General features: G+C 37.6%; 1 protein-coding gene across 4 annotated transcripts in view; it reads right to left on the reverse strand.

The window, feature by feature from the left end:
* Positions 1-15,562, reverse strand: part of RB1CC1 (RB1 inducible coiled-coil 1) — a 93,997-nt gene that overhangs the window by 24,722 nt on the left and 53,713 nt on the right. For all 4 annotated transcript variants that reach the window (XM_053558601.1, XM_053558600.1, XM_053558602.1 and 1 more), the window contains 8 exons: positions 14,171-14,341; positions 10,059-10,243; positions 9,637-9,823; positions 9,472-9,553; positions 9,002-9,063; positions 7,624-7,727; positions 6,438-6,564; positions 4,457-6,348 (listed from right to left, as the gene is read on the reverse strand). In XM_053558601.1, coding sequence (XP_053414576.1) covers positions 4,457-6,348; positions 6,438-6,564; positions 7,624-7,727; positions 9,002-9,063; positions 9,472-9,553; positions 9,637-9,823; positions 10,059-10,243; positions 14,171-14,341 — 2,810 coding nt within the window. The remainder of the gene's footprint in view (positions 1-4,456; positions 6,349-6,437; positions 6,565-7,623; positions 7,728-9,001; positions 9,064-9,471; positions 9,554-9,636; positions 9,824-10,058; positions 10,244-14,170; positions 14,342-15,562) is intronic.

Here is a 15,562-nt window from a genome sequence, read left to right on the forward strand (position 1 = left end):
ATTACTAGAGGCTGGCCAGGTGGGACAGCTCTTCTCTTAGTAAATATGGACAAAACATTTGACACCCATGAACAATTTCACTGTGTGTATTTGGTAATTCTGGAACCATGTAACTCAAGTATTTTTGGAAAAAGAAACCCGCATTAGCAGGAATGCTGGTCTTCTTGCTATTCCTTAGGACATCTCACTGATCCAGTCCACCTGACGCAACATGCTGATACGTAGTGGCTACTAACTGGACTACCCAGGAGGGACAGTAACACCCATGAAAATGCAGGGTCCAGTCATCAGAGATGTCCCCTGTGAAGTCAGATGAGCTTGAACTAGGTGAGCCCTCTAAACACTGGGGGGAAACAATCGCCAAAACGTGGAAAGAGCCTAAATGCCCACCAACCCAGAAATGGATTAACAAGCTGTGGTACATGTACACCATGGAATACTATTCAGCCATTAAAAAAGATGGAGACTTTACATCCTTTGTATTAACCTGGATGGAAGTGGAACACATTATTCTTAGTAAAGCTTCACAATGGAGGAGCATGAATCCTACGTACTCAATCTTGATAATGAGGACAATTAATGACGTAGTACACGGTGGGGTTGGAGGAAAGGAAGAGCAGAGAGAGGGAAGGAGGGAGAGGGACGGGAGAAGGGAAGAGCAGAGAGAGGGAAGGAGGGAGGACGATGGGAGAAGGGAAGAGCAGAGAGAGGGAAGGAGGGAGGGGGTAGGGGTCTTGGTGTGTGAGACACCTTTTGGGGGCAAGACACAATTATAGGAGGGACTTTACCTAACAAATCCAATCGGTGTAACCTGGTATCTTGTACCCTCAACAAATCCCCAACAACAACAACAACAACAAAAACAAATACTGGGGGAAACATATAGCACTTTTGGTATGCTCTTCTGAGCCATTTACCAATAAAAGGCTGCCCACCTTTGTAGGGGCTAGAGTAAAGAGACTCTCTTGCTACAGGTTCAGATTTAACATGCTCTAATACCCGGGCTGTATGTCTCAGCAGATGCTTAAAGTGTCTGTAAAAGAAGTGGATGTTTTATGGAGCCATTGGCAAGCCTTTTATAGAATTACAAAACCCCTAGGATTTGAGTAGATATCTATTGTCTTTTTGCAAAATAGCTACAGCTTGCCACTACATCCTTGTCAAAGACTGAACCAAGAACTCCTAAGTTACAACTGAGACTGGAGCTGCCCCACAATAAGGACTAACATCAAGCCAGGAACTGGGGAACACACAGCAGCTTTGCTTCATTAGGGTGATGTACCATATACAGGGTTCAGATCAAGTAAATCCCGAAGGGCCAAAGAAGGTAAGAGAGCTGCAGGCTCCTGCTATACTGCCTTCTTTCTCCATCTACGGCATTCACTTATGAGGAGGAAAAGCTTTGGCAGTCCTGGTTTCCTGGTGATTCTAAACAATATGCTGAGACAAAAGCACAGATTAAGCATTAGAGTCCCAGGGATGAGTAGCCTTGAACAAGAGTAGTGAAGTGAATCTTACCAGTGGCATTGTCAAGCAACTTAGCTGAAGTTACCTAGAAGGCAAAATGGCCAGGGGTACAGTTACAATGATTCAGAGAGAGTAGCTAAAATGCTCAGTTGGGGTACGAAAGACCTGAAAAGAACCAGATTAAAACTTGGTGGCAAGAGATTTGTGGAAGAGGAATACGGAGGAACCAGTTAATAATCACATGGGCTAGTTGCATAGTTTGGTGGGTATCAACCAATTTCTTTCCCTAATCATACCACTCCCCATGGGCTCGGCAACTTGGATTTCCACACACCAAGTAAGAGCCCACACCGCGGTGTTCTCCAGGAAAGGAGAGAATCCACCTGCTTGGTGGCAGGCAGCTTATGCTGGACCACATCCTAGAATAGTCAGTTACTCTCTGTAAACATTTACCTTCCATTAGCACAGTATCTCTACCAAAACACTCATTCCTAAATGTGCAATATGCTTTATTTACTGCTATGGCGTAGCACTAAAATTGCTTCTAAACAAGGGGGCTCGTTTACAATGAAAGATACGTAGTGATGATGTCAAGGCCCTGGAGATCATTTCCACATATACCAAACCCTAAAGTTAGCTGACCTGGTACAACTGGGGACAAGTTTACTAAACACTCAGTTACAATAGCAGATAGGTGCCATTCCCCATGGCTACAGTGAAATGCAAAAATACAAGCTCTGAACCAGAGACCACTACGCTATACTAACTAATTCCCCAGTCGTTGGAATGTATAGGTTGGAGGGTCAAGGATGAAAATTCAAGAAACTATGGTATCATCCTAATGAACTGGAAGCAAATTTTTACTTCTTATGCTGCAATTTTGGGACATGCTGATTCAAAGATGATACAGAAGACGCTAGTAATTAAGCCTGTGAATATTACTTGTTTTTATCATTATTCCCTTCTCCAATCCCTCTACCATATAAAATAAAGCTGTATTTCAGTATCACCTACAGAATGTCACACAGTGACTATACAGAGCACAAAGGTGACTGAACACCAAAACCTTCACTTCAGGAAGACCAGAGGGACGTAAGTTTGAGTCTTAACTTTTGAAGACGGGGGAGAATATCTGAGGTAATATGAGGAATACAAGTTGCATCACATCAGAGAGAAATATAAGTGTCTTTATTTGGAAGTTTAACATAAGGAAAAGAGACAAATGTCTAACTGCTGAGGTTAAAATGGCCTATACAGTGCTGACTGGCTAGGGTCTTGCAGGCATTGGCCTCACCCCTCATGTATCATCTCACACACAATGAGATACAGAAATTCTTTCTACATTTCCCAGATCTCCTGTACAGCTTCGTTATGTGCCAATGAAAAGAACACCTGCAAGGTTTAGAAGGTAGAAAAGAAGGCCAGGCTTATTTTCCAGAGGTGATTGTAGCCAGATGCACTTTCATAGAAGCTTCCTGTAAAGAAATGAGAACTAGCCATTTTGTTGCAGAGTGAGCCAGACCATTGGTGCTTTGAAGAGACGCTTGAATGTTGCAGTAACTTCCCAGTGAGCCATGGAGAACCATCAGCTTTGGTGGGGGCTTCAGAGTCTGTTCTCCTGAGATTGCACTTAAAGCTTGACAAAGATACTCTCTGACTTAATGTTAGCCTTCTCTAGGCTTTGATCTTGGCCATCTGTTCTTCTTGGGGCTGCACTGTCCAGTTGCAGAATCTTACTAAGTCACTTTAGAAGGAACCAATTCCTCACCCTCACCCTTGGTATCTAATCACCCTGGCCTGCCTTAAGCAAGAATCCTTGTATGTCAATTTAGCCAGACTCCTCATGTTTCCTCTTAGTAATTTCAATCCACTGACCTCTATCCTGGGCTCCTTGGATAACAATCTCAACTTGTCCATGTTGTACTTTGAATAGACTTTAGTTCTACATTGAAGTCTCTTATTTCCTACTGCAATAGTTCCTAAATATCTGTTTTTACCACTTTTACTACTGTTTAGCTCTGATTCTCTCTGACATGGCTTTCCTAGCCTTTAGCAGTGACTCTACTGATTTCCCCTCCTCCAGATCTGTAAACGTTCACGCAAGCCCTAATTCCTCTATGATACCCTCAAACCCCCCAGAATACATAAAGAGCTTCTATTTTCAAACCAAAAGTAGAGGTTCAGCTGTACACCAATGTACAAGCCTTACACATCAGACAATCACAGGGACCGAGTGGTAAGGCATGAAATGTGTGCACCTACAGATATATCCACTTGGGAACTAATGACCGAACAGTATTACGTTCTAGAAACTGTTTATTGGATCGCGAAACCCCTTCATAAATTTTTAAAAAGTAGAAATAGCATCAACTGTGATAAAAAGGCAGTAATATCAGATAGTAAAAATAATAAAAATTGCACAAACACCAAACCCATAACCACAGTATCCAATCTGGAATTTAAAAATATTATGTTTTAAACCCAGGTAAGAACTGAAATTGTAATATTAAGAAAATAATGAGGAACACTATATAGCTACATATTCCCAATCTATGATATAGCCTTTGCTAAACATTACAGAGAGAAAATCATTATAGTTTTTAATATGTACATGCTAATTTTAAAGAGAAAAAAATAAATTTCAATCAAAGAACTTAGAAAAAAATGCAAACAAATCAAGAAAAAGCAATGTATAAAGAAGATTCTTTAAAACATTTCAAAATTTCAAAATCATTTCTCTGAAAATTCAAAATTCTAAATCATTTTTTAAAAGCCATTAATGGACTCCTATGATCTGACATTTTTATGATGTTTCGCAAGATACACTATTTAAAAGTTCTTACTTCCTGCAACTATCCCATTTGGTATATGAGGTAAGTAAAACAAAGTACCCTGATTACCTACACACACACACACACACCCACACACATACATACTTGAATTACTAATATTTTAATTTTATTAATCACACACTAAACTTAATACTTACCTTTTTGCTATTTGATTCTCAAGATGTTTAACCTTTTCTAATAATTCTTTCTCAACAATTTCTCTCTCCAACTTAAATTCTTTTAGGGTGGTCTGAATTGCTTCATCTTTTTCACAATTAAGCTTCTGAATTAACTGTTCTCTCTCTTGTTTCTGGCTCATAACCAAGTTCTCTTTGTCTTTCTTAAGGGTCTGGATAATTGATTCGTATTGCTCTTCTTGCTGAGTGATTTTTTCATCTTTTAGTTTTTCAAGAGCACTCAATTCTGAGTCCAATTTACTCTGTAGTTCAATTATCTCTTCTTTCAGGTTTTTTTCTATTTCAAATGCTTGGTGATGCAAAGATGTTACTTTGTTTAATTCAGCTTTAAGTATATTAGACTCTTCTTCATGTCTACTAATTAACTCTGAAATACACTGATCTTTCTCAATTGTCATTAAAGTTCTTAGCTCCGCTAAGCCCACCTGATAGTTTTCATTATTATCCTGAATCTTCTGGTTGAGTTTACTTACTTCTGTTCTCAAGTGTTCAGTCTCTTGCTCAAGAAGAGATTTCAAAGTCTCCTGCTGCTGGGCTCTGCTTTCTTCCAGCAAAATCTTTATCTCATCCGTTTCTGCTTCCTTCAGTGCCAGTTCCACTTCTAACTTGCATCTCAAGTCTGACAAATCAGAAACCTTACACTTTAATTCCTTCAGCTCTTCTTCTTTTCCCTGGATAACTGTGGCATGAGATTCTAGCATTTGATTAATTTTTTCTTGATTTTCCTTTTTTAATTCCTCCAGAGAAACTTTGTGGTCTGTCAGAACTTTCTCAAACTCCTGTGTGTGCCTAACATGCAGCGTGTCCTCCAGTTCCTTTAGATGACTTTGCTCTAAGGACTGGAGCTCTGCCCTGAGCAACTCTAACTTCTCGTCATTTTCAACATGGAGCTTTTTTAAGTCTTCTAACACTATCTCTCGTGACTGCTTCAGTTCCTTAATTTCACAATTTTGAGTGTGCATTAAATTTTCCATCTCTAACAACTTCTGATCCTTTTCATTCTGGAGACAGATGACAGCTTCTTTTTCATGTTTAACCAAAGCAAATTCATTATCTTTATTTTGTAAAACTTCCTCAAGGCATATTAAGTCTCCTTTCAATTTTTTAATTTTATTTTCATTTTCTTCACTCTCCTTTATTAGAGCATTAAGTTTACCTTCATATTCATTTTTTAAAGACTGGAGTTCTTTTTGCTGTTTTTCTTTTAGTGTTATTTCCAGAGAATATTTTACTTTTTCAATAATGCTTTTAATTTCCACTGCTATGCATTTTAATGAATTTGAGAAATCACCCTGTTCTTTTTGTACAAATGCTCTGAAGTGGCAAAGGTCTTCCTTGATGCTTTGTATACTGAAGTGAGTGTCTTGAGCCACAACTCTACATTTTTCCAACTGGACATTTAGAGCTTCTCCAAAATCCTCTTTACCACATGTATTTGTATCCTGCATACGTCTACTGTCTATTGCATTGATAACGGATGAATAAAGTGATTCCACCATCATTTCTGGACTTTGTGGATCACTTATAGGATTAGGAGATAAGTTTTCTTCTATTACAAACTCATTCACAGCAGACATAAAATCTGATTCAGGACTTTCTGCCAATGAATCCAAGTCTAAAGAAACTTGGTGAATAGTTTGTTCTATGTTGGGATGGGGGATAGTTTCAAAATCAAATGTATGTGCATCAATGCTATCTGGAGATAATTCTTCTAGGGGACAGACTGCAGGACACAAGGGATCCTGAACAGTGAGTGGAGGAGGAGTCCTTGGTGAGGTAGTAGTTGTGATTCCTGTTGCACTTTCTATCCTTGGAGAAGAGGCCGCCTGGGGAGACGCCTGACTCCCAGATGCCTGAGGAACAGAGAGAAAGGTGGGAAGAATTATAGCAACACACACACTTTACACTAATGAAGACAACAATTTGAAAAAACTGAATTTGCCTTTTGTTCACTCAGTAGATCTGTAATGGTCTGTGACATTTCATCCAAACTTTGTGCTGCTTTTACCAAGTTATGTAGAGCAAGTACATGCTGGTGTAGAGGTTCAAAGTCACAAAGTAAGGGAACCCTGAAACAGAATATAATCATGTTAGACTTCTGATTTCTCGATGAAAAAGACTGAAAACACACTACTTTAACACATCAAAAAATAACATGAATTCCCTAGGGAACTCACATTTATTGCAGTCAAGCCTTAAGCACTGTTGGCCAGCTGTGGTGGCTTAGGCCTGTAATCCTAGTACTCTGGGAGGCCAAGGCATTGCTTGGGCTCAGGAGTTCAGACCAGCCTGAGTGAGATCCCATTTCTACTAAAAATAGAAAAACTAGCCAGGTGTTGTAGTGGATGCCCACAGTCCCAACTATTTGGGAGGCTAAGGGAAAAGGATCGCTTGAACCAGAGTTTGAGGTTGCTGTGAGCTAGGCTAATGCCATGGGTGCTTTAGTACTTTGTGAAGTCTTTGTTATGAAGTCTGCCTCATAATCAGCAAATCGATGATAAAATTTCCCAATAGTGGCTCGGCACCCATAGCACGGTGGTTACAGCACTAGCCACATACACCAAGGTTGGCGGGTTCCAACCCAGCCCGGGCCAGCTAAAACAACAATGACACATGTAACAAAAAACAGCTAGGTGTTGTGGCGGGCACCTGTAGTTCCAGCTAACTGGGAGGCTAAGGCAAGAGATTCGCTTAAGCCCAAGAGTTGGAGGTTGCTGTGAGCTGTGATGCCATGGCACTCTGCTGAGGGTGACATAGTGGGATTTTGTCTCAAAAAAAAAAAAAAAAGAAAGAAAAGAAAAAAGAATTCCTAATAGCAGTAACTCCTAGGATAAAATAAACTGCATAAAAAGCATAAGACTTCTACTTTATCTTCATCTTTTTTAATTAAAAAATGTTTTTTACAAGATGGGAGTCTTGCTATATTATTCAGGTTATTTTCATTTTTTGATCCTATCAGCACACCCCAGAAATTTCCTAACGCAATCCCGGAGCCAGTCCATCATGAAACATTTCTCTATATCCTGCCACCCATTAAGACTAACAGTGCTACTTTACACAGCTCCAGAATCGTGAAAACATCTTAAGCTTATAATGCAAGTTCAGTTACAAATACCAATGACATTTACCTGAGGAATGGTTGAACTTCCGAAGGACAAAATGATTGCAGAAACTGTAAATCTTTTAATGAAATATCTGGAAGTTCACAGTCAAATTTTCGAGGCTTCTGAGTCTATACCCCCCCCACACAAAAAAAATTTTTTAACCAGAAAATATAGGATAAATTCACATATTGTTTTCACCACAATTAGATTCACTATAACCAATATGAAAAAATACTTCAAATGATCTAGTCAAACCTAAGAAACAGAATAAAAAATAAACTATCATCCAATGAAGAGATGGTATTCCCTTTTTCTGCACTTTCAGCAGACTAGGACATGAGCTGTCTGTTTTTAACATCATTTTATGGGGATTCTAGTGTTCCCATCAACATTAAATAAAACCATTTGTTTCGCTAGAGAAAGGCTATTCCAGAAGGTCTCCACGACTTACAGCATGGCCTCTCAAGCCCTGCGTCTATTACTATTACCTGTCAGCATGCCTTGTTGCTTTAACAAGGTCCAAAAATAATTTCTTCCACATAACTCTTCCTTCCTTGTGCCTCTCTCCTTGATCTTTCCACTACATTTTCCAAAACACAAACTTTAAATCAATTTCAGCCTCCTTAAAAAATGTTAACCGTACCATTTCTTTCCTTATAAAAGGACCAAAAATAGTGTCTTTTAACTTTGTTTTGAATTATTACTCAAGCAGATTTGCACCTGTAAAAATGCTCTTCATAAAAAAGTGTTCCAGGATAAATGAGTATGGGAACCCCTTTCTAGTATATCATTCATTCTCAGATATTAAAAAAAGTATTCATTTAAATTCCTAAGAAATTCCTACAACACATAAACATGGTTAACACTTTAGCAGAATTACCTAGGGAGAAGAAAAAAAATACCAGCAGCTCCCAAACTGCTTGGATTCCGAAAATGTTTTCTCCCCATGTAAGAAACATTAGCAAACTAGTATTTCGTGGTTTAATTCCAGTGAAGACTTATTAAAAGGTCACCCAATTCTGACTTGTCAAAGCAGAAAGGGAGTTTGTGAAAATAGAGAGGAACAGAGGAGGAGGAAGAAAAAGAGAAGGGGAAGAGGGAATGGTAGGGAGAAAGAGGGAGGGAGACGGGAAGGAAGAAGGACAAGGCGATCTATTCCCCCGTCCTAACAGCAGTAAGCATGAGGCATCCTCCTGTGTTAAGAAGATTCTTGACCAAACATTTTGAATATATTGAATATAACTTAAAACTTTATGCCAAATGGCTTTTTAAGCCCAAACATTTTTGTGTTGATTTTTTAAAAAACAACAATTTCTGTGAGTTTCCAAAAAATGCCTCTACTTTTGGAAAAAAGGTTTTAAAACATATGAAATTTAACCATGGTTAGAAAATAAATACATACACAAAAGGAAGGGGGCCAGGAGTCCAGTCCCCTAAACAGACGGTTTCTTAAAAAAGACTTCCCTGTATAAAGAAATTAACAATATGGTTATTTTAGAACTTTATTTAAAGCAAAAAATTATCTCTAGTTTCTGAAAAAGTAAATTACAATTTGATAATGCTTCTAATTTAAAATTTAAGAATGATTGAACTCTTCAAAACATATGTTCTTTTTTTTTTATTTTTATTTATTTATTAATTTTTTTTGTGGTTTTTGGCCGGGGCTGGGTTTGAACCCACCACCTCCGGCATATGGGACCGGCGCCCTACTCCTTGAGCTACAGGCGCCGCCCCAAAACATACTTTCTTAGATTTCAATATTTAATAGTATATATTAATACATGCTTTATGCTACAGGTAATTCAAGAATATAGGATAAAAACATTATTTTCTTTAAATAGGTAAATAAAGTTATTAATGAAGAATACTCACTAAATAACTTCCCAAAGGATTCCCTTTTTGATTTTTCTGCTTCATATAATCGCTTTCCATCTTTCACTAAAGCACCAGCCCACTAGAAGAGGAAAGCTTATGGTAAAAAACATATACCACTTCATTAAAGTACACATACAATTAAAATAGAATATACTTGCATACCTCCCTGTAGTGTTTTATGAACATTTTTCTCCTGACAACCTCAACAACAGCTAAGCAGTACATCTGAGGAACTGTACTAAGAGCTTCAACAATTTTGACTCTTTCTAATAGCTCTATTACGAGGCGGAGCAAAGCTTGTAATTTCTCTCCATCTTGATCAGCATGAAGCATTACGAAGCAACACCACCTACAGAATGAAACCCATTACTGTCAACATTCAGAAAAGTTTGCTAAAGTAACTCCTTACTAGTGAAACTAAGGAAATTAACACACACAAGTTTTTATCAAATAGTCGGTAAGTTAATCAATCAAGTATTTCATTATTTGAAATATTGGGTATGTGAAAATTACCCGTCACTTAGGAGAAATAACCATCAACAACTACTCTAACAACCCCAAATAGTTATACAAGAATCACTTACTTCAGTCTGACATGGAGGTTATTTGCTAGTTCCTGTTTGGCAGTGGTACATTTCTGTTTAATATCTAACAGTTTTCTATGATTCTGCAACATAATCATCAACTGATTTGCATGACTCAGGCACAAATCAGGTAAGACAGATGCATCCTTCAAATTTTCAGCTCTCATCTGATTAGCTAAAAATCCCTTTGAGAAAAAATATTTAAAAAAACATTATTTTGTGTCATGAAAGACATGAACGGTCACTAAAGAGGAAAATTGTTAGGTTAAACACAAACTGCTTAGTTTTCAAATAAGATTTTAATATCCCCTGTTTTTCTAAATGTAATAGATTTAACAGATGCAATCATAGCACAAGACACTGAATTTTTAAAAAATTAATGCTCATCAGTTTAATTTTCTCTTCTTTCTCCATTTTTTCAGACAGTGTCTCACTCTATCACCCTTGGTAGATGCCATGGCATCATCACAACTCACAATAACCTCAATCACTTGTACCCAGACAATTCTCCTGCCTCAGCCTCTCCAGTAGCTGTGACCATAGGCATGTACCACCATGCCCAGCTATTTTTTCTATTTTTAGTAGAGACAGGTCTCTCTCTTGGTTAGGCTGGTCTCGAATTCCTGAGCTCAAGCAATCCACCCACCTTTGCCTCCCAGAGTGCTAGGATTATAGGCATGAGCCACTCTGACTAGCCCTAAATTTAAAATTTCTGTACTAAAATCTGTATAAATTCTCAGAATAGGCAAATCCATAGAGACAGAAATAGAAATAAGAGGTTGCCCAAGAAAGGAGTGTTTGGGGAAAACAAGGAGTGACTGCTAATGGGGATGGAATTTCTTTTTGAGGCGATGAAAAATGTTCCAAAATTGATTATGGTAATGACTGTACAACTCTATGAATATACTAACTACCACTGAATTGCACACTTTAAATGAGTGAATTGTATGTTATGTGGGTTATATCTCAATAAACTGTTATCAAAAAAAAATCTGTATAAATTCAAGAGAGAGACATAGTATCTGCATAACTTAAAATATGCAAAAAATTACCCAGATGATATAAAGAAAATTTGGCAGATGAAAATTCAGAGGAAATACAGACAAGCATTGATTAAATGAAAATTATACTTAATATTTACTAGCAATGTTGGCTGATTTTGCTTTATGAAAAGTATTATAACATTATTAATAAATACTTACGATGCACAGAGACCTTAGTTCCATAATTCCATAATTGGAGATTATATCTAAAGAAATACTATGGCTTGGCACCTGTAGCTCAGTGAGTAGAGCTCCATCCACATACACTGAAGCTGATGGGTCTGAACCCAACCTGGGCCTGCTAAACAATGACAACTACAACAAAAAATAGCCAGGTGTTGTGGTGGGCGTCTGTAGTCCCAGCTACTTGGGAGGCTGAGGTAAGAGAATCGCTTAAGCCAAGGAGTTTGAAATTGCTGTGAGCTGTGACGCCACTGCACTCTACTGAGGGTGACAGTATGAGACTCTGTCTCAAAAAAAAAAAAAAGAAATACTAGAACAGATATGTAAATGTAAACATAGTGGGTATTCAAACAGTATTTGTAATAAGAAAAAAGTGAAACAAAATAAATGACAATCAAAAGAAGTATGGTTAAATGAATTTTGTTTGATTCACTTTATGGAAGGTTAAAAAAGAAAACAATGGTGAAAAAATAAAAGATCAGGAATACGGTTCAGTCTATAGCAGTGGTTCTGAACCTTCCTAATGCCATGACCCTTTAATACAGTTCCTGTGGGTGGCGACCCACAAGTTGAGAACTGCTGGTCTATGGTAACAGTACCCTTTCATGCCATGGTAATGCTGACCATCTCACTGTGGATTTAGGCACAGGGTATCTAGGACAGCAGTGTAGGAGTCAGGCACAATGAAGGGGCCAGGATCTAGGAGAAGGAAACCAAGAGAGGGAAAGTAAGCAATTCAGAATGCTTTGTCTCAGAGACTGTTTATTCTTGAAGAGAAGACTAAAGCTAAAAATAAATAGTAAGTAGTCCTTATATCTCTGTAGAGCTAGGAAATAAAAAATTAAAACACCAAAGCCAATGGAAAACATATACATTCCAATCCCAAAAAGCTACATCACACAATTAAGCAGACTGGCCATCACAAGAATTGGAAGACCAATTTCCCTTCATCTACATTTCTGAAACTGGATTAACGTAATTTAAGATTGCAATAGTCCCTAGCACATGCCAAAAGTAAACAATTCTTTCTAGATGTTATCCTAGGCCTCATAATATTTATTTGGTTTTTATTATTAAAAATAAGCACATGAAAAGGCAAGATCGAAGGAATAAAAACTATAAGAAACAATACAAATTATAAACAAATGCACAGGCACAGATAATAGAGTTAATAGATGAAGACGTTTAAGTTAATATGTGATCAAAGAGATGATGGATGGCTAAGACTGAATATTATAGCTGGAAATTTAAAACTGTATGAACAAAACAAGCAAATTGAAATTGTAGAGCTGAAAATTAAACAAAAATAAGAAATCAGTAAACAACTAACTTGGTCACTGCTAAAAAGAATCAGATCTATTAGATAACTCTAAAGTAAATATCTATAATGAAACAGACATGAAAGGATAGAAAACAGGCTCAGCCACATACACCGCAGCTGGCGGGTTTGAGTCCAGCCCGGGCCTCCCAAACAGCAATGACAACCGCAGCCAAATAAATGGCCAGGTGTTGTGTAGTGGGAGCCTATAGTCCCAGCTATTTGGGAGGCTGAGGTAAGAGAATCGCTTAAGCCCAAGACTTTGAGGTTGCTGTGATGCCACAGCATTCTACCCAGGGCAACATAGTGAGATTGCCTCAAAAAAAAAAAAAGAAAGAAAGAAAGAAAGGATAGAAAATATAGGAAGCAAATGTAAATGAAAGGTCTAACACACGTTAACTGGGATCAGTGAAGGAGAGACGAAAGCAAGCAAAGCAAAAGCAAGATCTGGAGAGAAACCTGGAATTTCTCCAAATGATATAGTCATTAAATCACCAATTCAAGAAGCACTACAAGCACAATGCAGGGTAAAAAGACTGGCACGTCTTGTCACACCAGAGTACGACCACTAAAAACCAAACCAAAGGCAAAGAAAGCACTAAAAGTAAATAGGAAACAACTTAGACTTCCACATGTACCAGCAAAAATATCCTTGAGAAATCAAGGTGATTTAAAAAGATTTTCAAAAAGGCGGCGCCTGTGGCTCAAAGGAGTAGGGCGCCAGCCCCGTATGCCAGAGGTGGCGGGTTCAAACCCAGCCCAGGCCAGAAACTGCAAAAAAAAAAAAAAAGATTTTCAAAAGAGAAAATAAAAACAATCAGTAAAAGTAAATATAATACTAGATGCCATTCTAATTTATGGATCTTGACGACATCAAGGATGCACAGTCTTTGTTTTTTAAAGTCTTTCTAACAAAAGAGCACATTTTAGAGGGAAATATTGGCAGAGGAAAGTTATACTAGGAAAGTGTGTGTTAGAATCCGACTATGAAATTCAACAATTTGGCTATAAGCTGTTTTGCCATCGTACTTGTCATGCTGGGTAGAGGAAAGCAGTAACGAATTAAAGACATTGATCTGTGGGGAAATGTCTGAGCTTCCTTTGCTTATAAACCTACTTTGACAGCAGAATTCTTGTAACAATGCATTAAATTTGACCTAAAATCTAACTATTAGTAAATTCATTAAGATTTCACATTTCTGTCCTTAAAAATTTCATTTCATATTTTTTTTCTTTTTTTGATGGGAGAGGAGGAGGTATTTGAATGTTTATGCAATGATTGCCTTTATTATATGCTGTTAACATATTTTAAAATATTGAATATTTTTCACAGGTGCAAGTAGGACTTTCATGGTTTATCTACAGTAGCTGAGCTCATTCACTATACTTTAGCCAAGAACCGTTAAGAACGATCATTTGTTATTATTACATACAAACAATAATAATGTGTTAACTATATTCAAGGATGAAATAAAAACATGGTGCATATCAAAATGATATTGAACATGAAACACTTGAATAGACAAACCACAAATTCTTTTTCCAAAGAGAAGTCTGATTGTAGGTACCTGAGCAAGCTCTTTCTGTTCATTCACCAGCCGGCCACAGCTGGCAATCATCTGGTCTAGGGCGTACAGCCGATCCTCAAGCCCTTTAATGGCCTTCATATTCTGATTATCAAGTTTGGCAATAGTTTGACGGCACTCGGCTATAAATGGTCGAATGATTCTTGGATCGAGCTAAATGACCAGGGCACACATATAAAAAAAACTTTTAGTGAATAGTTTAAGATATATTTCACACTATTTTGCTAATTTCAGAGAAAATAATACATACAGAAAAAGAAAAGCATGAAAAATCTGTTATGTACTTTCACAAAGGTAAGAATAGGATAAATATCAACTTAATAGTACTAAATACGCTAGAAAGTCTTACAAAGTACAGCATAATGTCATTCTCTTACCAACCCAACTTCTCTATTAAACATAACTTCTGGCAAACTTCCCTCCTAGAGGCAGAAGATGAAACTCCTTAATTCTCAGTCTCTGTGTCAAGGAACATGCTGGGTCAACTAAGACACCTCTCCTGTTCCCTTGCTTTAATTCTATAAATTTGCTGGAATTCAAGGAGCCTACAAAAATGTTCAACACCATTCTCTTTCCTTTGAAAGAGTATGTTACACTAGCTGACTTTCTGTCTGTATACTTCTCCCCAAAACTACTCAGTCACAGATTAACAAATGACCTTGCTTCCTTTTAGGCTTCTGGACATTTAGCACAGTAGATCACCTCTACTGACTGCGTCACGGCATCTTTCACTGGCTCCTTTTCCTCTAATTTTTAAATATAGATGAACAAGTAAAACTTTGTCTTCAGTCCATTTTTACTCTTCTCTGTATGATTTCAGCATTAAATATATATAGCCTTTATGGCGGTCCCGTCCAACCTTTTTCAACCCCTAATCTGTCTCATAAATTTTCAAACCATGTTCTTGTCTGCTTGACAGTATTTACATGTGGATACCAACCACGCCATCTTCTATTACTGACTTACTATACCCCCACATGGCTTGCTTCTCTCCACAAATAACATCCGATGAACTAAATCTTTCCAGCCCTCTCATTTTTTCAAGCTGAATTGCCTTTTACCACTTGAAGGAAAACATTTTTCTGCTTTCTTCATTTTGGGTAACAGAGTCCCAGTGTGCACAAATTTCCACTCCAGAGTACTATGCATGTGAAAGTCGGTTCATAAATTATTAGGGTTATAAAAAGCTGAAGATGACTAAATTTGGTTCAAGTTTTGAACATTACAAGTACACATAAAATTAACAGAGCAATAATTAAATGAAGACAAAAACCCCCCAACACTCTTGAATGTGATGTTCTTGTGTTTCGTAATAACTGAAGTACAATATAGCTGCCCTGACAAACACAGAAGAGTATTTTAGGATTCACTGGA

The sequence above is a fragment of the Nycticebus coucang genome, chromosome 13, assembly GCF_027406575.1.
Source record: "Nycticebus coucang isolate mNycCou1 chromosome 13, mNycCou1.pri, whole genome shotgun sequence".
NCBI classification, from domain to species: Eukaryota; Metazoa; Chordata; class Mammalia; order Primates; family Lorisidae; genus Nycticebus; species Nycticebus coucang.